General features: G+C 38.9%; 1 protein-coding gene across 1 annotated transcript; it reads left to right on the forward strand.

Moving 5' to 3' along the window:
* Nucleotides 1-5,525: 5,525 nt before the first annotated feature.
* cacng7b (calcium channel, voltage-dependent, gamma subunit 7b) lies at nucleotides 5,526-24,997 on the forward strand. Its single transcript, XM_060869308.1, has 6 exons — nucleotides 5,526-5,601; nucleotides 12,271-12,466; nucleotides 15,075-15,161; nucleotides 15,239-15,379; nucleotides 22,406-22,551; nucleotides 23,591-24,997. Exons 2-6 carry the CDS (start codon nucleotides 12,271-12,273, stop codon nucleotides 24,032-24,034), a joined length of 1,014 nt encoding a protein of 337 aa, XP_060725291.1. The 5' UTR covers nucleotides 5,526-5,601; the 3' UTR covers nucleotides 24,035-24,997.

Raw genomic sequence — 24,997 nt, forward strand, 5'->3', positions numbered from 1 at the left:
AACAAATATACAACAGATGCCTATTGATGATCCAGTTGTTACTGTATCTTTAGATTTTTTTCTGTCATGCAAGCAAATATATGTATATGACTGCACGATTTCAAGTGTATATGCTTAACGAATCCGTGTATACAGGACAAATATTAAAATACATAATTGCTTTGAAGTGACGTTTGTTCGAAAATTTTGGAAAGTGTAAAGAATTCTAGTTGAGTAAAATCCACAAATAGTGAATAGTCACAAGAGTCAGTTTATACTGAATGCTGGTGATAAGTTGTGTACAAATCTGCAACGAGCTTACGAGAGAAGAAGCAAAGTTAAACCAGTTAGACCTTCAAAAAATATCATCACCATCCTTATAGGTCATAATAAGCTCTGGTGATTATACTGTATGTAGCTAAATACTGTAGGTAGCCTTTTCCTGAATCTAGCCATCAACATAGTTATTACATACTGTATTATAGCGCTATAATTTTCAGTATGGCTCTGACTGCAGTGTTGGATATAGAGCGCAATCATAGATTTATATTAAAGCGTTCATTCTTTTTGTAATACATCACACCACAATATCAATCATTATTTTCTTATAATAACACAATTATTCCATATTTATATAAAATATAATATATAATTCACCCTTAGAAACTCTATTACTATTTGAATAAGTGCTACAATCATTTCAATTTCATACAATTTCACCAGATTTATTAAAAGGTATTCAAGATATATGTCTTGGAAACAGTGAAGTAATTGGATAATTTCTTATAAAAAAAAAAATAAATATTCAAAAATTCAAAAATTCATTTTTTTCATTAAAAAAAAATGCTGTGCAGTATTATGGTTTTAGCCTAAGTAGCATCACCTAAAAAGATCATCAGATGATGGATTGCATTACATATTTGGAGGGAATTTTCAGGCTTGTGTGTGTATATGTTTAGTTTTGAGGCTGTGAATGAGGTTAGGAAGACTCTATAGGCTGTCTGAACAGTGTATGCAGTTTCAGGCCTGGCCTGGTTTAAGTCAGAAAACCTGACCTGGAAAAGAATCTAAAACTATCCAGCTTCACAACCTAAGCCTCCACTGACAGCAAGCAGAAGTGAAGCAAGACATGGTGTCCATAGAGAACAGCGGAGTGGAGAACGAAGGAAAGATAAGGGGAGGGGATAAGACTGGAGGATAGAAAAGAGGAGAGGAGGAGATGAGAGCAGAAGAGAAGAGACCTGAGAGAAGAGAAGAGAAGAGAAGAGAAGAGGAGAGAAAAGAATAGTAAAGAGTAGGAGAGAAGTGAAGAGGTGAAAAGAGGAAAGAATTGGGATGAGATGAGTAACAGGGGGTAGGAAGGGACCCTGTTTTAATCAGGAAAGGAATATTTGAGTTTAGCAAAAAGAAGACAAATGGGATTAGGTCGAGATAAAACAAGTACACAGAAAATGTCATTAAAAGGAAAAGAATTAAAAGGCAAGTCCAGAGAAGCCATGATGCATTGACTTGCATAAACATGCCAACATACAGGATTTAAAGAAAGAACTTATCTTCTAACTCTGATTCACTTTTAAAGGTAAAATTAAAAAGTCATGTCAATCTTTACTGTATGTTCCATTTGAAATTAGAAATAGTCATGTTTACATTTACATTTCCAGTATTTGGCAGATGCCCTTATCCAGAGCAACTTACATTATCTCATTTTTATACAACTGAGCAATTGATGGTTAAGGGCCTTGCTCAGGGGTCCAACAGTGGCAGTTAGGTGGACCTGGGATTGAACTCACAACCTTCTGATTGATAGCCCAACACCTTAATCACTAAGCTACTACATGCCCAATACCACATGTTCAATGTCTTGGATATTCAAGAATCTGCACTATTTCTACGTCCTTTTCAAATGAAAGCCAAGATGTTTTCATGATAGAGTTTCTTCATGAGTGATCTCTTCTGTTCTGCTTTGATGGATTTGATCTGAAATGAATCATAAGGTTTTGCACAAACTTGATGAGAACATTCCAAAGATTCAATCTTTGGAAGATTTCAATGGGGTTTTTTTTTTTTTTTTGTCAATAATATATCTTGTAACAAATATATTGCTATAAATTAGAAAAGACTGCAGAACTGACACATTTTCATTAGTACTCTCAGTCATTTCAAGTCAAGAGTCAAGTCAAGAGGCTTTTACTGTCATTTTGACCATATAGTGTAGATACAGTACATGAAACAACATACCTGCAGGACCCAGGAGCTCCATAAAACACAGACCTACAGAAGGCAACACAGAATATTTTGGACCCTGCAGTACAGAATAGAAAATGTTGAGCAGTGGGAAATTGTCATTATTGGACCGGTTATAATATATATTAAGATAAGGGTTAAAAGTTCCCCTCTGTAGTTTTACATATGACCTTTTTTCTGGATAAACAGGAAGATTGGATGCTGGTGAACAACAATTTTCAACTCAACACAGACTGGGTTAAGTTCTTTGCTCAGATTGGGCAATTTTTACACATTTTTAAGGTTCTTGTTTTTGCAGCACTGTGTAGCTTCAGCTTTGGGTTGTTGTCCTGTTAGACGCTCAACTTCCAATGAGACTGGAACAGATTTGTTTCAAGGATTTACCTGGATTCATCAAACTTGTTCTCAACTCTAACCAGCATAAAAAGTATTAATTTAATGTGTTATTGTCAATGTGACAACGTAACAAACATCAACAGAGCTGTTTTCATGATATGGGCCATAACGTTATAATGAATATCAATAACAGTGTCGCTAAACATCTGTTTTCCTTTATTGACCCTGATATCATTTCTAACCCAAACACTATTACTTAATATTTTCATAATATAGAAGATTCTTTCCACTTTTTCCACTTACAGCTCTATTTTAAACAATGGCAGAAGATAATTATAAAGCGAATTTAAATGTGTACCATATCTTTACTCTAAAACTACAGTCCAAGTGGCCATACGAGAGCTTTGTATCTTAAATATAGTTTGTCTGATATTTAAAAAATGTAATTATATTTGATTGGGATATGAATATACACGACACAGTTATTAGCAGAGAAGGTACTGGCAGAAGCAAACAGGTTTGGAGCATAGCAGTAATACACACTGTTCTTACTGGAGTTATTTTGGTGTGTATATTGGTATATATTATATATCCCATGTTTATTTTGGTGTATACATTACATTTGTGGAACCCCAACAAACCACCACCACCACCACCACCACCACCACCAAACTCCACCAAATCATTTGTTCCCCCAGTGTTCAAGACGTAGATTGCAAGTATTCAGCCTTGATTTTGACCAACTTGAAATAAATGATGACTTTATTGACTTTTATAGTCACAGGTTACTGCAGTTCTTGTTCAGATCCCAACATGCAAGAAAGCAGCAACTGTGATGCTAGAGAACAAACTACCGCACAAAAAACTATAAAGCAAAGACCGTTAGATTCCCAAGAGTTGTGAAGCACAGTTAAATATGTCAAAAGGATTCGATAATGTTCTTTGATGAAGTCTTTTGTTTCTGCCACTGTCTTTACTGCTGTTTGAAGCAGGACTTACACATTCTTGCTGATGAAGCTGCCGAGAAAGCAAAACCCCCTCTCTAAGCATCTCTCCATTTCACCTCTCTCCAACTGACTCGTCCTCATCTTTTCACTTCATCCTGGCTGACTCCCGGAGGGTACAGAGTGATATAATGGGACACCCTCAGTTCCCTTGCCTATTAAAATACAACATAACCTCCTTACTGTAACTGTCCCTGACTCTTATCTGCTCGTCACCCTCTAAACCATTTTACTATAGAATTTCACAAGCTTTTCATTTCAAATGCTTTGGATAATCAAATAGAAACTCTTCATCCTTATTGGTCATAAGATATAGACATTTTAAAAGGTGTGTTTATTTCTGTGAGCCTGTCTTCCATTCTGTGATACAAACGCACACGGTATGACTATGCTGTAAATAAATTGAGCAATTTCAGCAATTACCTGACAAATCTTGACAGATCGTGTATCTAAAGCTCTGTGTCTTTTGTAATACCGTAAGGTCTCATGTTGTTAGGGGTCAGAGTGTACCATATGCTATTGATATAGCTTCTAAAAATAACTGATTTCCTCATTAGTGATAGAGGAAGAAACCCTAGAGAAAAGAAGTGTTAGAAAAGAGAGGAAAAGGAGCAAATATACATTAAAGTAAGTACTGTGAGTACTGTACATGCACATGGAGATTTATATTGTTGTGATTGTTTTTTAAGTGAGTAGGAGCGAGATTTTGATTAGTTCTGATAATAGAAGCAGCAGTGTGGTGCAATGGGTAGTGTTGCTACCTCACAGCTCCAGGGTTTCTGTCTGTATTCAGTTTTGGTGTAAGTTTTCCCCATGTCTGGTCCAGGTTCTCCAGTTTCCACCCACCTCTCAAAAACATTCTAGTATGTGGACTGGGTATGTGTGAATAAGTGTGTGTGTGTGTGTGTGTGTGTGTGTATGTGTGTGTGTGTGTGTGTGTGAGTGTGTGTGTGTGTGTGTCTATTTGTGTGTGTCTGTTTGTGTGCTTGTGTGTGTGTCTGTTTGTTTGTGTGTGTGTGTGTGTGTGTGTGTGTGTGTGTGTGTGTGTGTGTGTGTGTCCTTGTTCCCAGGATAGGCTCCAAATCCTGACCAACCCTGATAAAGCTGCGACTAAAATGAATGAAAGACCAAGAAAGCTGTACACTAAAGAAAGATTAAATCTAGGACACACAGGGTTTCTTCTCTTTCAGAGAAGGTTACAAGTTAAAATCCCTTCAGGAAGATAAGAATCCTTAATGTAACCCTGGAGAAGAACTTTCCTCTGATTGAATGTCTGCAAATAATTTGCAATATAGTAAATCCTTTTTCTTCAGTCTTGTCTCTGATTTTTTTCATAGAAAGTAATAGTGATATCAAGCACTCTTGAAAAGCGTTTCTGAAATTCTGAATCTCTTACAGTGAAACGCTGTCTTATTATTATAGAACCGAAGAACCATTTAGAATTTATTTGCTATCATTACTGTATATGTCAAAAAAAGATTGGACCTCCCTTGCTGCTCTGAGCTCTCACTTAGATTACTGCGTAGACAAGGGGATCCCCAGGAACAGAATCTGTCCAGGAGAATTACATGTGTCCAGGTCAGAGAAAGTGAAATCTCCCCATCTCACTGGTTCTTCATATGAAGCTGAGATTTTTGGATGTGTAAAGTGATGCATGGTTTATGCTTTTGTACCGAGAGAAAAAAAGCATTGATCTGTGGACAGGACAGGTGCACTGCAGTCTTCTAAAAGCCCAATCTTATAAGTAAGTGGTTGGTATTTAAAAAAAAAAGAAAGAAAAGAATGAATTAATGGTAGAAGAAACCTTTTTGATGTTCTCTGGTCGGTTACCTTACCTTACTGCATCGCTTCTGTATGGGGAGCAGAGAGTGCGCAGAAAGAAAGAAGAGCGGGAAAATACGTATGCGTATACGAGGGGAGTGAGAGTGAGAGAGAGAGAGAGAGAGAGAGAGAGAGAGCAGGGTTTTTTAAAAACCGGACATCTCTTCTGTGAGGATCTCGGCTGTGCTGGCAGGATCCTCTCGCCTCTTTGGAAAGGGTGAGTTCGTTCATTCTCTTAACCCGTGTGTGTGTGTGTGTGTGTGTGTGTGTGTGTGTGTGTGTGTGTGTGTGTGTGTGTGTGTGTGTGAGTGTGTGTGTGTGTGTGTGTGGTTTGTCGTGATCTTATGCACGCTTCTACTACATCATATACTGTAGGATGCATGTTAGGAGTTCCGCCCTTTACGCAGATGTTACAGCTGGAAAGCCATAGCGTCTGCACATCTGGAGTATTGTGTGTAGATGAGAATAGAATTCGCAGGAATTTTAACGCGAGTGCTGTAACGTCTCTCTCTCCCTCTCTCTCTCTCTCTCTCTCTCTCTCTCTCTCTCTCTCTCTCTGTAAGTACTGTACAGTAGTAGCTACTGTGCCGCATGCTTGTAAGTGAAACCATCCATATGCCACAGGGACAAGATCTGGACAGTGTGCTGTATGGATCACAAAACCATTCCGGGGACAGAAACCTGTCTCTAACTGATATAATTGACGCATATTAGAACAGATGTTGTATTCTTATGACGTAAGGTGAATACCGGTTAGTGTTAAAAGGTACAGACAGATAGATAATCAGATGGTAGTGTATAGTTTATATGCCTGTGTGACTGCTGGTGGGATTAATAATGGACTTTTTTTTTTCTTTCTTTCTTTCTTTTTTCGTTTATCAAATTCGTTCTTTATTATGCGATCTACAACGTTGGCATTTGGTGTTGCAGAGCTCAATAATGTTCACTGGGCTCATTATTAGGATAAGATATGAAGAGTAACGTTCTTTTATTGTCTTTATATCTTACCCTAAAGAATGCAGACGGGAGTCAGCAGCTGAGTTGAACTAAGCGCGCTCCCGAGAAGGCGCGCACTTGCGCATTGGTCTGATCTCGTTTTTTTAGGCCAAGGACTTTCCATACCTCAGCCTTATCCCCGAGTCTCTCTCTCTCTCTCTCTCTCTCTCTCTCTCTCTCTCTCTCTCTCTCTCTCTCTCTCTCTCTCTCTCTCTCTCTCTCTCTCTCTCTCTCTCTCTCTCTCTCTCTCTCTCTCACTCACTCTCTCTGTCTCTCTCTCTCTCTCTCTCTTATTTTTTTCTTTCTTTCTTTCTCTCTCTCTCTCTCTCTCTTTCTATCTCTCTTTCTTTCTCTATCTTTCTCTCTCTCTCTCTCTTCTTTCTTTCTTTCTCTCTCACTCCCCCCCCCCCCCACACACACACACACACACTTCATTCTCTGTCCCTGTTTTACTCTGATAATTTCACCCATGTTAGTCTCATGATTTGTGATCAGTTGAGAAGTTAGTTGATGTGACATCGCTGCTTCATTTCATTCAAGCTTTTGAAAGTCACACCTGGCTTCCTGGCTTGACTTGACTTGAGTTTGTAGTTGTGCTCTCTAAGTTTAGTTTAAAGAGAAAATTCACTTAATAATTGTTCATTTTTTTTATTGTTGCAATGTATTCCCTTAGACTATCAGAATCCTTTGCTGAGTGTAGACTTCTTGACAAATTTCTTAGTGTGGTAACGATATACAGTTCGTTCTCTGTAATTACAGAACAATTCACTCACTTTCAGTAAGCACTTCATCCTGGTTTTGGGGTTGCAGCCAATCTGGTGCCAAGTGCCACATCATAGATGTCATCCCAGTCCATCACAGGGCACCATGCACACATACTCACACCAAAGCCAATCCATCTTCTCATGTTTTGGAAGGTGGAAGGAAACCAAAGGGCTTGGAGGAAACCAAGCAGAAGTGGGGAGAATATACACAAAAACCACACACCGATAGTGACCCAATCTAAATATAAATAATTGAATAACTATTAGTCCAATCTGGAGTGAAGTGAATCATATCACATGTTAACTGGTATAGACTCTGGATCGTCCTGTTTTGTCCTTTATCTATGAAGATTGATTCAGACCTACAAAATGCCTGCATGGCCAAAGACTGTTTTTACTCAAATTAATATAAGAAATTCTGCTGTCTACATGAGTGCATAGCCTCCCGCTGCAGCAGTACACACAGCCTGAGGGGAGCGTACAATAGCTGTAGGGTGCCTATTGTCCTTACACACACTCTCTCTCTCTCTCTCTCTCTCTCTCTCTCTCTCTCTCTCTCTCTCTCTCTCTCACACTTCCTCTTTATACTGTCATGTAAGGACATTTAACTGGCTTGTGCAGTGTCCATCTGAGCCAAAAGGTTATTTTCTTGGTGCTAGGAATCACCATAGAGCATGCATCTTTTTTGTCATTAGCTTTCACAGTATAGTTTATACCGTGTTATTATTCACATATTATTCATACACAAGCACTGACTAAAGAATATATATATATATATATATATATATATATATATATATATATATATATATATATATATATATAATAAATTCCTCTTTAAGCATCTGATCTTTAACAGTTCAGCCAAAAATGACATTTAGTCAGTTTTAATCCCAGACCATTAGCATAACCAAAACATAGAAATAAGTGCATCTTTAGAGAAATCAGAATGGACTAAGAACTAAATTAGATTTACTGAAGTTTAAACCATGGTGTAAGGATTTTTACACTTAAACCATAAGTAATTTATCAGTTTCCTTCAGGAAACACAACCCAGTACAGCACAGCACACCACTGGAGTACTGCAATCAGCCTTGTTTTAGCATGTGGTGATATTTGTCTTGATTAATGAGATTTCCTCAAAACCCCAAATTTCTGTGAGCCTCTTTCAAATGAAAGAAGCGATAAGTAGTTCAGTCGGCCAGTGAGCATAACTGCCCTGTTACTTATTTTGACCAGAGTTTTTGCCCTATTTTGAATCCATCGCTGAAGCACATCACGCGTGAGTGTGTGCACGTAAAACCTACTGACTAAATCAAAAAGGCAATTATGCTCTGATGTAATCTTGTAAATATTTCTAATTTGTATTTAATTAACATATATAAATTGTATATAAAATCAGTTTACTTAATAATCAGTGTGTCAAAAATATACCAATTAAACAGCAAAAAAACTGCAACTAAAATCTTTCCTCATCAAATTGCCAACAGTAGTAAGATTATTTACTAAACTGACAGTTGACGTGGTTTAAGCAGCTTATAAGGATAACTTCCTACTATCAGGTGTGACCTGCTGGACAGAAACCCCTGGACTGATCAACGACCCTCTTAAAAATGATACATTACATGGCCAAAAGTATGTGGACACCAAAAGTATGTGACCATCACACTCCTTTGTACATATTGAACATCGAGATATTCGTGTTATGTCACCCTCTCCTTTTTGTGAAGGGATTCCACAAAATGTTGATGTTGATTTTGATCAAGAACACATGGCATGTAATTAGTGTATTCAGTGTGGTTGAGGTCAGAGCTTAGTGCAAGTCACTCAAATCAAAATCTTCTGTTCCAGTTTTGGGTCTGATAGTTTCAATGAAGGGAAATCTTAATTTTATAGCATAATAAGACATTCTAATTGTGTGCTTTGTGGAAATAAAATGGACTGGGGTTATTGTTACATCTCAGCCTGCTGCTATGCTCATAGACCCCAACAGGAAGTGAATGAATACAATAATGAATGAATGAATGAATGAATGAATGAATGAATGAACGGGGGCATGGTGGCTTAGTGGTTAACACGTTCGCCTCACACCTCCAGGGTTGGGGGTTCGATTCCCGCCTCCGCCTTGTGTGTGTGGAGTTTGCATGTTCTCCCCGTGCCTCGGGGGTTTCCTCCGGGTAATCCGGTTTCCTCCCCCGGTCCAAAGATATGCATGGTAGGTTGATTGGCATCTCTGGAAAATTGTCCGTAGTGTGTGAGTGCGTGAGTGAATGAGTGTGTGTGTGTGTGCCCTGCGAAGGGTGAGATAGGCCTGAGATAGGCTCCCCGTGACCCGAGGTAGTTCGGATAAGCGGTAGAAAATGAGTGAGTGAGAGTGAGTGAGTGAATGAATGAATGCCAGAGTATAGCCAGAGTAGCCAGTTGATCACCACAATGTGCATTATAAACAAATTTAACTACCAGCACAGCTCTGATCAATGATAACCATTTATGGCTGAAGGACAGACACTCATAGAAAACACAAGCTATATTCTCTGGCTATACAGGGGTGTCAATTAAAGTGGCTAGCAAAGTTACTGTGCATGATACTTTTAAACCAGAACCAAACACACTAGCATATCAGTTTCACCACAGATTGATCCACCACCTAAATATGTGGTCAGCAGTAACCAGATTTGGTCCCTGTAAATTCAAGATGTTTCCTTTTTTTGTTGTTACACTAAAAACATTTTTAAGGAAGTGTGCCACAGTGGTTCAGGTTCAGATTAAGTTATCTCACAGCTCCAGGATCCCTGGATGGATCCTGAGCTCATTTATGTGTGGAGTTTCTTGGCATGTACTTCACATGTCTACACGGGTTTCCTGCAGGTCGTCAGGTTTTCTCCCACCTTTTAACAAACATATGAGGAGGTCGTTTGGGTAAGTAAAATTGTCCCGTAGTGCAAACCTGTGTGCGCATGCTGCCGTGCGATGCTCTGGCATCCCATCTAGGGTGTATTTTCATCTTGTGCCCAGTGTCCTCAGGAAGGCCTGGGGTAAGATGTCACCATGACCAGGATAAAGTGAGTGAGTGAGATTTTTAAATATAGATATTTTTCTTTTTTTTTAACTTCTTGCCTTCTTTTCTAAATTACTTTCTTAATTATTGACACAAGTAACAACTTCAGTATGTTTTTATTACCCTCAAAGAAGAATAAAATGAGGAGCTTTCAGGACGAGATAAACATTTACAGTGAATGGATATAAATATTCTTAGCACACCGCCATGCCCAAACACACAAAGAGTGTTGGCCTCACATCTAAACCTTCTTTTTTGAAACCTTCTGTCCATGCAGAGCTTGGCACACACCACACTCACCCAGCAGGTTTCCTCTAGCAGCCAGGCAGAACTGCAGCACTGTAGCAGTCTCTGATGGCTGTCTTGGCTTCCAAACCCCCAACACTCCCCCCTCTTCTTTCTGACTCTTATCATCCCACTTTATCCATGCCTTACTTTTTCCCTGTTTTAAATTAATATGCATGCTCTAATCAATCTAGTCATGTATATTCATATATCATAGCTGTGGTGGATGTGATGGCCTCAGTTGGACTTTGATGTAGCTCTTACACCAGAGGATTATCAGCTCAAACGCTGCAGATGGCCTGTAGCCTGCATCTGCATCATCTGTCTCTATTTTTTATTTTTTTTGTATCCATGCTGTCACTCCATCTTTCTCTGTTCCTTTCCCCTCCCTTTCTCTTGCTTTTTGTTCCTTTTGCTATATCTTTGCTCTCCTGCTCTCTCTCTCTCTCTCTCTCTCTCTCTCTCTCTCTCTCTCTCTCTCTCTCTCTCTCTCTCTCTCTCTATCTATCTATCTCTCTCTCTCTCCCTGCGGTACGTTGTTCTTGTCTCTCAGGGCGCTGCTCTGAGTCACCAGCTCTAGAAGACAGACAGGAGATAACAGTCTGAAAACATTCATATGCAGATTCATACACAAAAATATATGCAGAAACACATACACACAGAATTGCTGCCTCTTTATCCCAGTATATAATACGGCATTTATATCTTTGTCGTTCTCACGGCAGTCATATGTCTTTATGACAGCGATCATTAAAATTCTGGGTTCAAGCCATCTGTATAACAGGGACAGAAAACGGCACATCAGTGATTAATTAAGCATTGATCAACTGTTTGGCTGGAGAGAGGGAGTGAGAGCAGCATGTGGGGTCAGCGACAGAGAAGAGGTCTGAGAGAATACGAACAGACAGACGCTCACAGTGCCGTTATTGTGTTTAGTCTCACTGCAGTTGCATTCTGCTGTGCTGGACTACTGGTTCATGGTTACTTACATTCATTCACATAATGCATTGTTCATGCTTTAAACACTTTTTATAATCACTGACATACACTGAGAAAGATGCTCTGTACAGTAAATGATGCTCTGTACAGTAAATGATTACTGTTTGTGTGTGTGTGTGTGTGTGTGGTTTGTGTGTGTGTGTATGAGCATATAATTGCTAAATAGTGACTACCCTTTGAAGCAGAACTCTGTACCTCACTGCATGACTATGACTCATACAGAAGCTCTGTATGTGTGTGTGTGTGTGTGTGTGTGTGTGTGTGTGTGTGTGTGTGTGTGTGTGTGTGTTTGTTTGTTTTATATATGGTATGTATGGTTTGGAAATTTTACCGCATGTGATAAGTGATTTGAGCGTAAACTTTTATAAATGTCCTATAACGGAAGTTTCTTCTAAAGTTTGGACAGATTTTATTTCCTTAGATTTAACTGTCAATAAAATTATCCACTTGAAGAAAAACCCCAGTGTTCGTGGTGCTTAGTGGAGCATGAGAGAAAAAAACACTAATAATGCAGACCTGCCCACATCTAATCAATCAGGATAATGAAGAGTCGATATTTTCCAGTCAGCCATTTTAAATTCAGGTGTTCTGCCCTGATGTGTGCGAACACATGTGTGTTTAGAACACTAAAGGGGAGTTTTGAAACTCTAAGCTCATTCTGCATATCCTGTACCCATATCAAGTGTCTATAACTTTAAAACTTAAATCCATTTTTATTCTCGGTTTGGTTACGATCACATCACTCCCTTGTACTTAATTCGTCTGCTTGTGTGTGCATGTGTAGATGAGCTCATGCAGCAGCAGGGCTCTCACTCTGCTCTCCACCGTGTTTGGGGCGTGCGGACTGCTGTTGGTTGGGGTTGCCGTGGCAACCGATTATTGGCTGCTAATGGAGGAGGGCATCGTGCTGCAGCAGAACCAAACCATAGACGTCAAGATGGCGCTGCACTCCGGCCTCTGGAGGGTGTGCTTTATAGCAGGTACACACATACACTCTTATTATTAAAATGCAAAATTATGCATGCATTTCTGAACACTGTGGGATACACTGCATGCACCAAATGTGGGTGTGTTTCTGATAATGTAAAAAAAAAAAAAGAAGACGTTTGACTTTGGGTGAGAGGAAAGGCATTGGTCTCTGTCTCCACTCCATGAATGCAAAACTAAAGAATTGTGAGTATGATGTATGTGGAAAAGGTCAGTTAGTGCTTTCCCTCCAGTGTGTTCAGCTGCTCTGAGAAATTCCATGAGAAGCAGTTCATAAGAAGCAGAGGTTTCTCACACGTGCTTAATTTGCATCCAGTATAATGGCAATGAAGTAAAAAATATATATAAAAAATTCTTTTTTTTATAATTTTGAGATACTAAAAAATGCAAATGAAAAATCTTCTCAAAACTTTAATAATAAAAAAAAGCTTTATTAAAGCAAAGTGCAGTCAGTTGTGAAAGCAACCAAAACTGTGAAACCAAGAAACAAAGCTAGAACAGAGAATACTAAATATTCACTAAGTAAGTGAACCATTAAAGACACAACACCACAATAAAGCTTTATAATAAGGTGCTAAACTTGGTGAAACAGGACATATTGCAGATAGTAGATTGGTGCACCAGCTGGGAAGTTCAGGGGAGTCCTGGACAGTTTTAACCCTGATAAATTGTCAACTTTGATAAATGGTGTTAGGCTGACAAAGTTTTTGAGTGCAATACCCTTAGTGTAGCCATAAGGAGACACGACATGCTCCACAAGACAGTGGTGTGGAGCGATAGCCACCACAAAGCCAGCAAGAAAGGGGGGACTGCTTTTAGTGAAAGGGAGGACTGCCTATTTCAGAGTAGCAAGAAGGTGGACTGATGTGATGAGTGATGATTGACACCTGACATCGAACTGGGTTGCGTAGTGGCGTGAGGTGGAGCAGGGAGACAGAGAGATACCCATGAGCTGTCATGGCAGAGAGGCAGGGGGACACCCAAAGCAGATCAAGCAGGCAGACGACATCCTCTGTGGAACAAGAATGTGACAAAATGTGACAAGAAGGCAGCGCAATGTCCTTAATGGTGCATGGAGGCAAAGCCACATCTGATGTGGGGCAAGGAGCGAGGGAAATCTGATGTGGGGCAAGAAAGCAGAGTGATGCCTGAAGTGGGGCAGGAAGGTTGGGAGATGTCCCCAGTAAGTATATTAGCCCCCTCTCCAAACAAATTTCCTGAGGAAGCTTTGGTCAAGCTACATCTGGTTGTTCTGGATCTGTTCACCCTGGGCCCATATGCACTGAAACAAACCTACCACATCCATGGTAGGTCCAGCCTTCTCACATGTCATTTGTAGACCCTAACCAGGATAACTACAGTATGCTCAAACAATAACTGTAATTGTGGAACATACATCAGTGCAACAGAGGCTTGAAAGTCAGGTGTTGAAATCTAGAAACTTAAATGTCGATGCTAATGAGAGAAAAACAAGACACAGGTGCAAGTGGTAGAAATAGACATGTGACGTATCGGGGCTGATTAGGAAGGTATCACAACACCAATCTGACATACTCAACTACACCATCTCCTACACATAGTGCGTGGATACCAATTAATAATGGAAATGCACTTTTAGAAAGAAATACTTACTGGATTTTTCTGGATTAAGGCAGTAAACTTAATCTAATTCTAAATCTAAATCTATTTTAAAACTAAATCTAATTTTCTGGTTTAGGATGTAATATAATAGTCCCTGATTTTATAGAGGTACATGTTGTATCCTGCAGCATTGGCCAGTCTCACAAATTTACAGACAGGCCCATGTGGGAAAAAAAACATCAGATCAAAATACAACTCACAGCACCCACAATGTAAACATGTAAATCAATCACCAGGACTAAACATTGTAAAGCGTAATATGACAGTTGAAAGGAAACACATATGCCTTCAGAGAGTCAGATTCATACATCAGATACACAATCTATCCCTATATTAATGCTCTAAAAAGATAGATGATGGAAAAGAACACAGCAGAAACAGTATTGCCGAAAACCTCATAGGTGAATCTGCAAATGCTCTGAAGCTAGATGATTCTAACACATCAGTCACAGAGATAAGATGAATGTGCCGCAGCTCACATCGTTAAAACGAAGCCTTTGACAAAGAACACATTCACTAATGAGCACTGCCATTTACTTGGGATGGCTGTTCACATCCAAATATCACCCCACATCTCACCTGTTCCTAATGAGCTGCTAACAACCCAGGGAAACTTACACCACCCAATTATCAACCCTTCATCCTCCCCCCCTACTGGAATAATCCATTTCCATCCATAAATGTAATATTAATATACTATTCATCATATTTTATTGACTGGGTAAATAGAATTTTAGCATCAAATAAATTTCTTTGCATTGACCTCCTTTTTGATGTGTTTTTATACATGCAAACTCAACCTTGTTTGTTAATCAGGATTACACACATGTGTGTATTGGTTGTTCTTGTATGTTCTTGTGTATAAAATGCTTCAATACTTTCCGGTTTCATGTCCTCTGATCTTCTCTTTGTCTCCTTTTCATCACGTACTCATCTGTTTCTTCTCTGTCTCCCTTTCAGGTTCAGAGAAAGGAAAATGCGTGGCCTCTGAATATTTCACCGAGCCAGAGATAGAGATCACAACAGAAAACACGGCAAATATTCTTAGTGAGTAAATGGAGAGAGATTTGGAATTTTCCTGCTCGATCTCAGACACACACCTGACGTGTTTTGTTCTTTCTTAGAAATGGTGCGGACAGCTACTCCTTTCCCCATGGTGTCTTTGCTCTTTGTGTTCACTGCCTTCATCCTTAGCAACGTGGGCCATATTCGCCCGCAGCGCACCATCTTGGCATTTGTTTCCGGAATCTTCTTCATCCTGTCAGGTATTAATCACAGTTTCATTTATCTTTAACATCTGCTGTAGATTATTTTATGACACTTGACACTCAACTTGTCCCCTCATCTGACTCCAGCCTTATTTATAAAATTCTTAAGGTTAAGGTACAAACCACAAACTATTATTTTGCCTTAAGTCAACCTAGTTTTGAGACATAGCTTCTTACTAGTAGCTGTAGCATCTCGGTGGCAAATAAAATTAGGTTTTTTACAGTCAAGATATTAGTGTCATTTTCTTCTGCTTGGCATATTTGGTGTCAGGATGCACAACTATCAGTCAACAGTAGCCATCTGTTTACATCAGTTTTATCAGCGACTTTATGCATGATTGTCAACAAAACTGCATCTAGCTTGAATTTAAACATTGGACATATATTATTTAAGGCTGTACATTTTGCAAGTTACTTTTTTAAACAATGAAATTAATGCTGCGTTAAACGTGAGGTAATCATGATCTATACATAATTCTGTATTTTTAGGCAAGCTGAATTTTTAGTCTAATATAAAACTCATTACATGTGAGCAAACTGAAATGCAATATCATACAACAAATAAAACACAACAAAATTAACCTGATCTCACTAAGCTTCACTTCACTGAGACAAAATGGAAATACGTATGTGTAAAACCAAAAGAATTGTGGAGGATCCTCTGTCATTTTCACTTGATTTTCTAGCACTAGAACCGTTCATGATTGTTTATGTCGCCAAGAAGACACCAATGTCTATTGTTTTGGGACGTAACAGATAGACTGGTGAGGATTATAGACTCGTACTGAGTGGTATAAAGCCGCTTCAAAAAAGTATTAGAAATCCCAGTTCCAATGAAGTTGGGACTTTGTGTAAAACGTAAATAATAACAAAATACATTGACTTGCAAATCATTTTTGACCCAAATTGAATTGAATACACCACAAAGACAAGATCTTTCATTTCCAAACTGATAAACTTTATGGTTGTTTTTTTTTTTTTTGTTTTTTTTTTTTTGCAAATATTCACTCATTGTGAATTAGATGCCTGAAACATGTTCCAAAAGAGCTGGGACAGGGGTAACAGGTGAGTGTCATGATTGGGTATAAAAGGATCATCCCAAAAGGCTCAGCCATTCACAAGCAAAGATGAGGCTGCATGAGCAAATAGCAAATAGTCCAACAGTGTAAGAACAGAATTTCTCAACATACAATTGCAAGGAATTTAGGTATTTCATCATCTACAGTCTGTAATATCATAAAAATCTTCAGAGAATTTGGAGAAATCTTTGCACGTAGGCGGCAAGGCCGTAAAACCAACAATTCGATTTCAGTTCAATCTGAATCAATTTATTTTCGGCAATTCACATTGTCTCAAAGCAGCTTTACAGAAGTATAGGAACAGAAGAATAAAAATAATGATAGAAATAAATGAATACATATATTTTAATTTTAAAATTTATTTAATAATATTAATTTAAAATTTAAAATACTATATATCTCTAACATCTATCCCTAATATGCAAGCCTGAGGTGACGGTGGCAAAGAAAAACTCCCTGAGATAATATAAGGAAGAAACCAGGTTGTGAATAACCAGGTTCAAAAGGGAAACCCATCCTCATTAGGGTGACACTAGACAGTTAATAATGTAAACATTCATTCATTCATCTTCTACCGCTTATCCGAACTACCTCGGGTCACGGGGAGCCTGTGCCTATCTCAGGCGTCATCGGGCATCAAGGCAGGATACACCCTGGACGGAGTGCCAACCCATCGCAGGGCACACACACACTCATTCACTCACGCAATCACACACTAGGGACAATTTTCCAGAGATGCCAATCAACCTACCATGCATGTCTTTGGACCGGGGGAGGAAACCGGAGTACCCGGAGGAAACCCCCGAGGCACGGGGAGAACATGCAAACTCCACACACACAAGGTGGAGGCGGGAATCGAACCCCGACCCTGGAGGTGTGAGGCGAACGTGCTAACCACTAAGCCACCGTGCCCCTAATGTAAACATAAATAATGTAATTTCTACGACACTGAATGTCCGTGACATTCTATCCCTCAGGTGGCACTGCATTATAACCAGACCTCATTGTGTGGATATTATCACTTGGGCTCAGGAGAACCATTGTCAGTTAACACATCATTTTGTCACAACATCTATAGGTGCAAGTTAAAACTCTAACATTCAAAGCAAAAGCCATTCAGGAAAAAGAAAGGTGATGTAACACAGTGGTAAAAATACCCCTGTCCCAGCTGTTTTGGAATGTGTCGCAGGCATTAAATTCAAAATGAGTGAATATTTGGAAAAAACAATAAAGTTTATCACTTGGATATCTTGTCTTTCTGGTGTATTTACTCAAATGTAGGATTTGCAATGTAGTCTGTTTGTATTTATGTTTTAAACAATGTCTCAACTTCATTGGAACTGGGGTTTGTGCACAATTACGCAAGTAGGTTATTGTAACTTTTTTCCCAGGTTTCAGTTTTTACATCACAAAAAAAACTGCCATTTTAAGAAGGTATGTAAACTTTTATATCCTGTTTATTATAGAAAAATAATGCAGAAAAAAGCATTTATTATAGCTTCAAATGACCTTTTAAAACATTTACAAATTTACATAATATTTACTAATTAATTACTGAAAAGAAAAAGTATCAAGCAGACACACGTTACATCGCCAAAACCTGTGAACAACTGAATATCACACCTGTAAGTGCTTGTTCCAGATTCCGGATCATTCCATCATTCCAGATTTAGTCCCCACTACAGTTATAACTAATCGTCTGGGAAGACGTTCCACCAGATTTTGGAGTGTGGCTGTTGGGACTTAGTGGGTCAGGAACTGAGGAGTTCTGGTACATAGTCAGAGTTCCAGCTTAACCAAAAGTGGTACAGTGGGATTGAGGTTAAGGCTCTGTGCAGGACCTTTAAAAATCTTCTACACCAACCTTGACAAATCTTTTTAGTGCATAGAGACATTGACATATTGGAACATATTGGTACAGCATACAAAGACATTTCAGACGATTGTGTGATTCACTTTTGTGGAATAACATATAATGTATGATTGTGATGGTCAGATGTCCACAAACATCTTGGCCATGTCGTCATAATGCTGAAAAATTTCCCTTTTGTGTAAATCCTGCATATTTAATTTCATTCAATTTTGCTTCTTATACACACATTATTACAGAACTGATAGAGATTGAAGGGTTTCCTTCAATGTGGACTGAGAATGTGAAGAATGTCTTATTGTAAATATCTTTAAATCCTTTATCACTGTGTTAGCTGGCAGATGAAATTTACTACATTATGAGACAACTTAAATTTCTTTACTGTATATACCTGCATTTAAATATATGATTGCCCAAAATTTAATCTAATAACATACAAAGCCAGACAATGGACCTTACAGTTTACTAACACAAATAGAACTAGAACGTACATTTCCTGAAGAAAATGTGAATGGTGCTTGCACGTGGCAAGTTCCCCTTATTGTGCTGAGTGTTTTGGTATGTCACATGTCCATGTTGTGCTAAATATTGATTTTCACGTGACATCATGTGACATCACATGACATGACCAGAATACACATGAGGCAGTTCCCCTCATTGTGCTGAGTGTTTTGATATGTCACATGTCCATGTTGTGCAAATTTTTTTTTCACGTGAAATCACGTGACATCACGTGACTTCATCAAATTACGCATGAGGAAGTTCCCCTCATTGTTCTGAGTGTTTTGATGTGTCACATGTCCATGTTGTAAAAAGTTTTTTGATTTTGCATATTTTGGGGGCGGGGCTGCGGCACAACCGGAAAGCCAGAGTATCACCCTAAAGGAGCTGGCCGAGTTTGGTGTAGATAGTTCAAAAGCTTGCCGAGTTATAAACCTCCAAAGGTTTAATGGGATAGACTCCATAATGGGAGTCTATGGGAAAAAGGGCCACTTTGAGACCCGTTACCGGAAGTACCGGTACTCGGATCGCTTATAAAAGTCATAGCACACCTCTCCTCAATGAGCCGGTCGATTTTACACCTCATTCATGGGTCTAGGACAAAAGCTGCGGGACAAGTTACGCGCCGAAGTTTTGTCCGAAAAAGTATGCAGTATAGTAAGAATGTTGCTTTGCAAGCACCATTAATGACTGAATGAATGAATGAATGAATGAATGAATGAATGAATGAATGAATGTTTGAAGCATAGAGGTCTTTCTATACGATGCTATATTTTCAGGAGTGTGGCCATCCCATCTGCATTTGATTAGAGTTGTCTTGTTCTATATTAAAGCCCTTGTCTTATCATTAAGATGCTCCATCTGCTATTGTTTATTACTGTCTGGCACTCACACATTGGGCTCTGCTGGAATTACTAATGACTTTGCTAATGATGCCTTCTCTAATCTCTAAAAGCTCATGTTGTGTGGGTAGTGTAATGATTTACAATGCATATAAGGTAAATCAAATATGAGGATTTGTTTATAATATTTTGATTGTATCGCTACAAAACTGAGCTGGATGGAACAGAACGAACAGGCGTGCAGCTTTAAGAAAAGAGATACAGAGAGATTATTTTTTTCATTGCTTCTTGTTGAATGTTTAGTGAAACTGACTAACCTGCATCTTCTTGAATATTTCTAACCTGGTGTATAATAGACGATGAGTCATTTTAAACCATTAAGCCTCTTTAAAGGTCTTTGTAATTATTCATTTATCTTCACGTCACATTATTGTTACCTTTTTTTTTTTTAAGTTTAATTTCTGGGCAGCATATTTGTTCATATTTTGGGTAATTATCAAGCTGTTCATAAGCTGTGTTGGTGCAAAGAAAAACAGAACCTTTGATCACTTTGATCACTTGTGAAACACTGCTAAGCTGGTAGAGAATGAAGCAGGAATGTGAGCGAAACTAAATGTTTTTATTCCTTTTTCCTAGCTCTGTCTATTCGTACATGGATTACGTACAGTTTAGATAAAAATAGTTTCTCATCAAAATGTGATTTTATTGCTTATGCTTAATTGAACTGAAACAAGTTTCTAATTAATAGTTTGAACCACTGACAGGAAGAAATAACTGCAGTATTGCATTTAATTCAATTTGAGTCGAAAACAAATTGTCCTACAAAATAATTTGTGCTATTACAACTCACTTCATCTACGTGGAAATGATGTTAGTTTTATATAAAATAAATTCTATATTGGGGGACACGGTGGCTTAGTGGTTAGCATGTTCGCCTCACACCTCCAGGGTTGGGGGTTCGATTCCCGCCTCCGCCTTGTGTGTGTGGAGTTTGCATGTTCTCCCCGTGCCTCGGGGGTTTCCTCCGGGTACTCCGGTTTCCTCCCCCGGTCCAAAGACATGCATGGTACAGTAGGTTGATTGGCATCTCTGGGAAAATTGTCCGTAATGTGTGATTGTGTGAGTGAATGAGTGAATGAGTGTGTGTGTGTGCCCTGTGATGGGTTGGCACTCCGTCCAGGGTGTATCCTGCCTTGATGCCCAATGACGCCTGAGATAGGCACAGGCTCCCCGTGACCCGAGGTAGTTCGGATAAGCGGTAGAAGATGAATGAATGAATAAATTCTATATTTTTGGGTGTTTGAAGCATCATGAGCATCAGTTTGGCAACATACCGTGGCTTGCTTCACGTGTCTCGCAGACAGAATGTGCCAGTCTTCAGCTGTTGTGCGATGGGATTGTGCAGGAAATGTTAACTGCTGAAGGAAAAAGAGGAGAAAATGGTGAAGGAAAAAGAGGAGAAAATGAGTTAATAGGAAAACAAGAGTAATGAGTTCCATTGTTTAAAAAATGCCACAAAGTTCAATTCTACTAATAAACAACACTGCAGTTGTTCAGAAAAATAAAATATCCCTTTAGAAATAAAAATATTAAATAATCTATGCAAACATAACAGGTCACAAATGGAAAAAAGTAAATGCTGATCTTTTCAGGCAAGACAAACTTTTTAAAACATAATAAAAAAAAATATATATATATATATTGTACGTTTATTAATTAACTTGGAAAAAGTTGTAGTGTAGTGATTTAATTTCCAAACATTTGTTGGTATTGGGATCCAAATCCTGACAAGAGCTCATATACCCAACTAACTTTACTCCAGTTAACACAGTGCTGCTTACATCACCGTAGCTTTAACCTTGAATCTGAACAAGAAAGAGCTTCTTTAATCTTGGCACAATCTGTTCCCTCAGCTTTCCAGCTTCCACTGACACACTGTTCAGGAAGAAAAGAAATTATCCCACCTTTTTTTAACCTTCATGTCAGTTGCAGTTAGAAGGAAGAGCATGTGATGCGTTAGATTAGCAGGACATTCTATGACTGAACTTTAGGAGTGTGTGTGTGTGTGTGTGTGTGTGTGTGTGTGTCCAGCTCTCATATAGGACATACATTGCAGCAGGGTGCCTGTGTGAAGTGATGCATCCAGATGGAGTTCATGTCCTGATGTCCTGCCTGAGGCATGGTGTCTGTGTGTGTGTGTGTGTGTGTGTTTGCGTGTGTGTGTGCGCACATATGCAGAACGTGTTTGAAAGTACTAAGCAATCCTTAGTATGTAAGGCATTTTGAGTGAAAAAAATCTTTAGAATGTAATCTTTTTATTCATGTATTGTACACCTGCTATTTTATTTCCCATGATTCTTGTATAACTGCTGATGGTTTGAAATGGACATGACAAGGACTTAAATTAATAGAATTAATCCTAACATACATTAAATCTAAGTGTAATTACATGACACGACACAACAGTCCATTACAGGGTTTTATAGTCTGGAATAAAAAGAAATCAGCCCCAGAGTTAAAATTTTAAGTTTCTTTGTTATTTGACTCATGGCAGTGGTTTGTTTTTGTTACATCAATAAAAAAAAACCCTCCACTTAAAGCCATGTCTTCTCTCAATGATCTAGAGATTTTGTTGTTGTTTATGATCTCTCTCTCTCTCTCTCTCTCTCTCTCTCTCTCTCTCTCTCTCTCTCTCTCTCTCTCTCTCTCTCTCTCTCTCTCTCTCTCTCAGGTCTGAGTCTGGTGGTGGGATTAGTGCTCTATATCTCCAGTATAAACGATGAGGTGATGAACCGGCCTAGAGAACCGGAGCACTTCTTTAACTATCACTATGGCTGGTCCTTTGCGTTTGCTGCCAGCTCGTTCCTCCTCAAAGAGGTCTGACATTTCAAAAATGATCTATTTATTACATATATTTGTGTCAAACTGATTGTCTCAGCTACACAAGTTGAGATTAGTGAATTTGCTCCCCATTTACCTGAAGTAATAACTAACACAGCGTACAGTACGCTGCTGCTGCTGTTTAGTTTATACTGTGAATGCAATGATCACAAGTGTTCAGCATTTTAAGCAATTTCAGTTCCTACTTGGTGTATTATAAATGCAGATACTGTATGAGAAGGCAGTCAGTGATCACTTCAGTAAGATTGAGCTCAGCCTGAGGACCAAATCTGTTTGGAAATGAAGGTTGATTAGATCTTAATAACACTTGTTTTTCACTAGTGCAGGGCCACAGGGTTGAAATGAGGAAAGGAAAGGAAAGGAAAGGAAAGGAAAGGAAAGGAAAGGAAAGGAAAGGAAAGGAAAGGAAAGGAAAGGAAAGGAAAGGAAAGGGGTAAGGAGGGGATTGATTTTGAGGCATGAAGCTGTCAGTCAGCCATTTTGTCTATGTGTTCTGCTAGAGTAAGGATTTAGCAAAATTGTAGTACTGGCTAAAACTATTTATTCTGCCTGAATCAGCAGGGTCTCCTCACTACCATGATATCACGGTTGCTTAGGGAGCAATTTGTGTGCGTGTGTGTGTGTGTGTGTGTGTGTGTGTGTGTGTGTGTGTCTGAGAGAGCAAGCAAAAGAAAGCGTACTGATTTGAAGAGCTATTTTCAAGACAGCAATTGCTAAAGCATTAAATCATTGCACCGTCTCAAACATTGCATTACAGCTCCATCACTCACCCACTGAAGGAATAATGAGACAAATGAGAGCTATATTTTTTCTTTTATGCCACCCTTTTCACACATATTTCAATGACAATTGTGTACAAAATGAAATTAAATGTGTATTGAAACACAGTCTGTTTCACTCATGTCAATTTCATACACTTTCTCCCACCTCATCTCTCTCTCTCTCTCTCTCTCTCTCTCTCTCTCTCTCTCTCTCTCTCTCTCTCTCTCTCTCTCTCTCTCTCTCTCTCTCTCAGGGTGCTGGTGTGATGTCTGTGTATCTCTTCATGAAGCGGTACACTGAAGAGGAGATGTATCGGCCTCACCCAGCGCTCTACCGCCCTCGTCTGTCTGAAAGCAGCGATTACAGCGGTCAATTCCTGCAGCCTGATGCTTGGCCACCTCACCAGCGTGCTCGCAGTGCCTCTGAGCTCTCCAGCGACGTGTCCATTCAGCTAGCACAGTCCCAGCAGCCTCCAGCAAAACTCATCGCTCAGCACAGCGTGTCAGCCCCCAGTGCCACCGCTGCCTCCAGCCCAGAGTCTGCAGCTGTGTTCCAGCTTCAGTCACCCTCACACTTCAGCCACAACCACCCTCTCCACCCCACAGAGTCCCAGCCCCTGCCCCTGTCCATGCCACCACCTGCTGTGCCACCCCCTCATTACCACGCACACATGCGCATGAGCGCCTCGCCATGTTAGAGGGGTTTTCATCCACCTGAATTTTTACAAATTTTGAATTTAAGCATAAATGGAAACAAAATACTGATTCACATTTTCTTTAGCTGATTTTCTGAAAATTTGCTTAACATTTGCAAAACAAAGTGAGATGAAAACAAAGAGAGAGAGCGAGAGAGAGAAAGAGAGCGAGAGAGATTATCCACAGATTATGTGTCATGGTTTGAGAGAACATCACAGGAGAATTTTGTGACTAGTGTGCAATAAGCTAGGTTAAGACATATATCTTTAAAAAAAATAATAATAATAAGATTTGAACGTTATAATGAAATAGTAAACAGTTTCATAACTGGGTGTTATACAGGGAGATTTATTGCACAAGCAATGTACACTGCAAAACATTTCCATTATAACACACATTGTTGTATACTTAAATATGTAGTGCACAAAGACAATAAATATTGCCTTCAGTTCTATTAGTGATATTGAAAATGTATTCTTTTCATCACTCTCTCTCTCTCAAACTATCAGTATTAGCGTTATTATCATGAAGACATATTTAAGCTTACTTGTTGCCAGGGAAAATATGTAAAATAGGTATATTATTTCTACTTTGAATATGAGATACTCCAGACTGATGATTTTTATGATGTAAATAATATGTGTCATTTTAACTGGTATGGGAAAATATTACAAGATGCACAGCTGAGAAGGGGAACTGTTATATGCATTGAAAATTAAAAGTGACTGGAAAAAAACCTTTGCTTAAAGTCCCAGTAAGGGCTTTTTGAGTATTGGTTCTTTTGCTGGCTTTTCAATTTAAATATGTTTTTTTTTCACCAATTTTATTGCAGCTTAGTAGTTGAAGCCATCTTACATTCATATTTGTCCCTTAATATAAGCATCTCATTCAAACTGCACTTTAGATTAAAATCCTACTTGGGACTTTAAGAGTAGGTTTATACTGCAAGTGTGCTGTTGCTTATC

The sequence above is a fragment of the Tachysurus vachellii genome, chromosome 5, assembly GCF_030014155.1.
Source record: "Tachysurus vachellii isolate PV-2020 chromosome 5, HZAU_Pvac_v1, whole genome shotgun sequence".
In the NCBI taxonomy this organism is placed as follows: Eukaryota; Metazoa; Chordata; class Actinopteri; order Siluriformes; family Bagridae; genus Tachysurus; species Tachysurus vachellii.

Excerpts from the sequence above, each read along its gene's own strand:
- cacng7b (XM_060869308.1), top strand. The coding sequence starts at position 12,271 with ATGAGCTCATGCAGCAGCAGGGCTCTCACTCTGCTCTCCACCGTGTTT. Across the intron at positions 12,467-15,074 it reads GAGGGTGTGCTTTATAGCAG|GTTCAGAGAAAGGAAAATGC; the intron begins GTACACACATAC and ends TCTCCCTTTCAG. Across the intron at positions 15,162-15,238 it reads AAACACGGCAAATATTCTTA|AAATGGTGCGGACAGCTACT; the intron begins GTGAGTAAATGG and ends GTTCTTTCTTAG.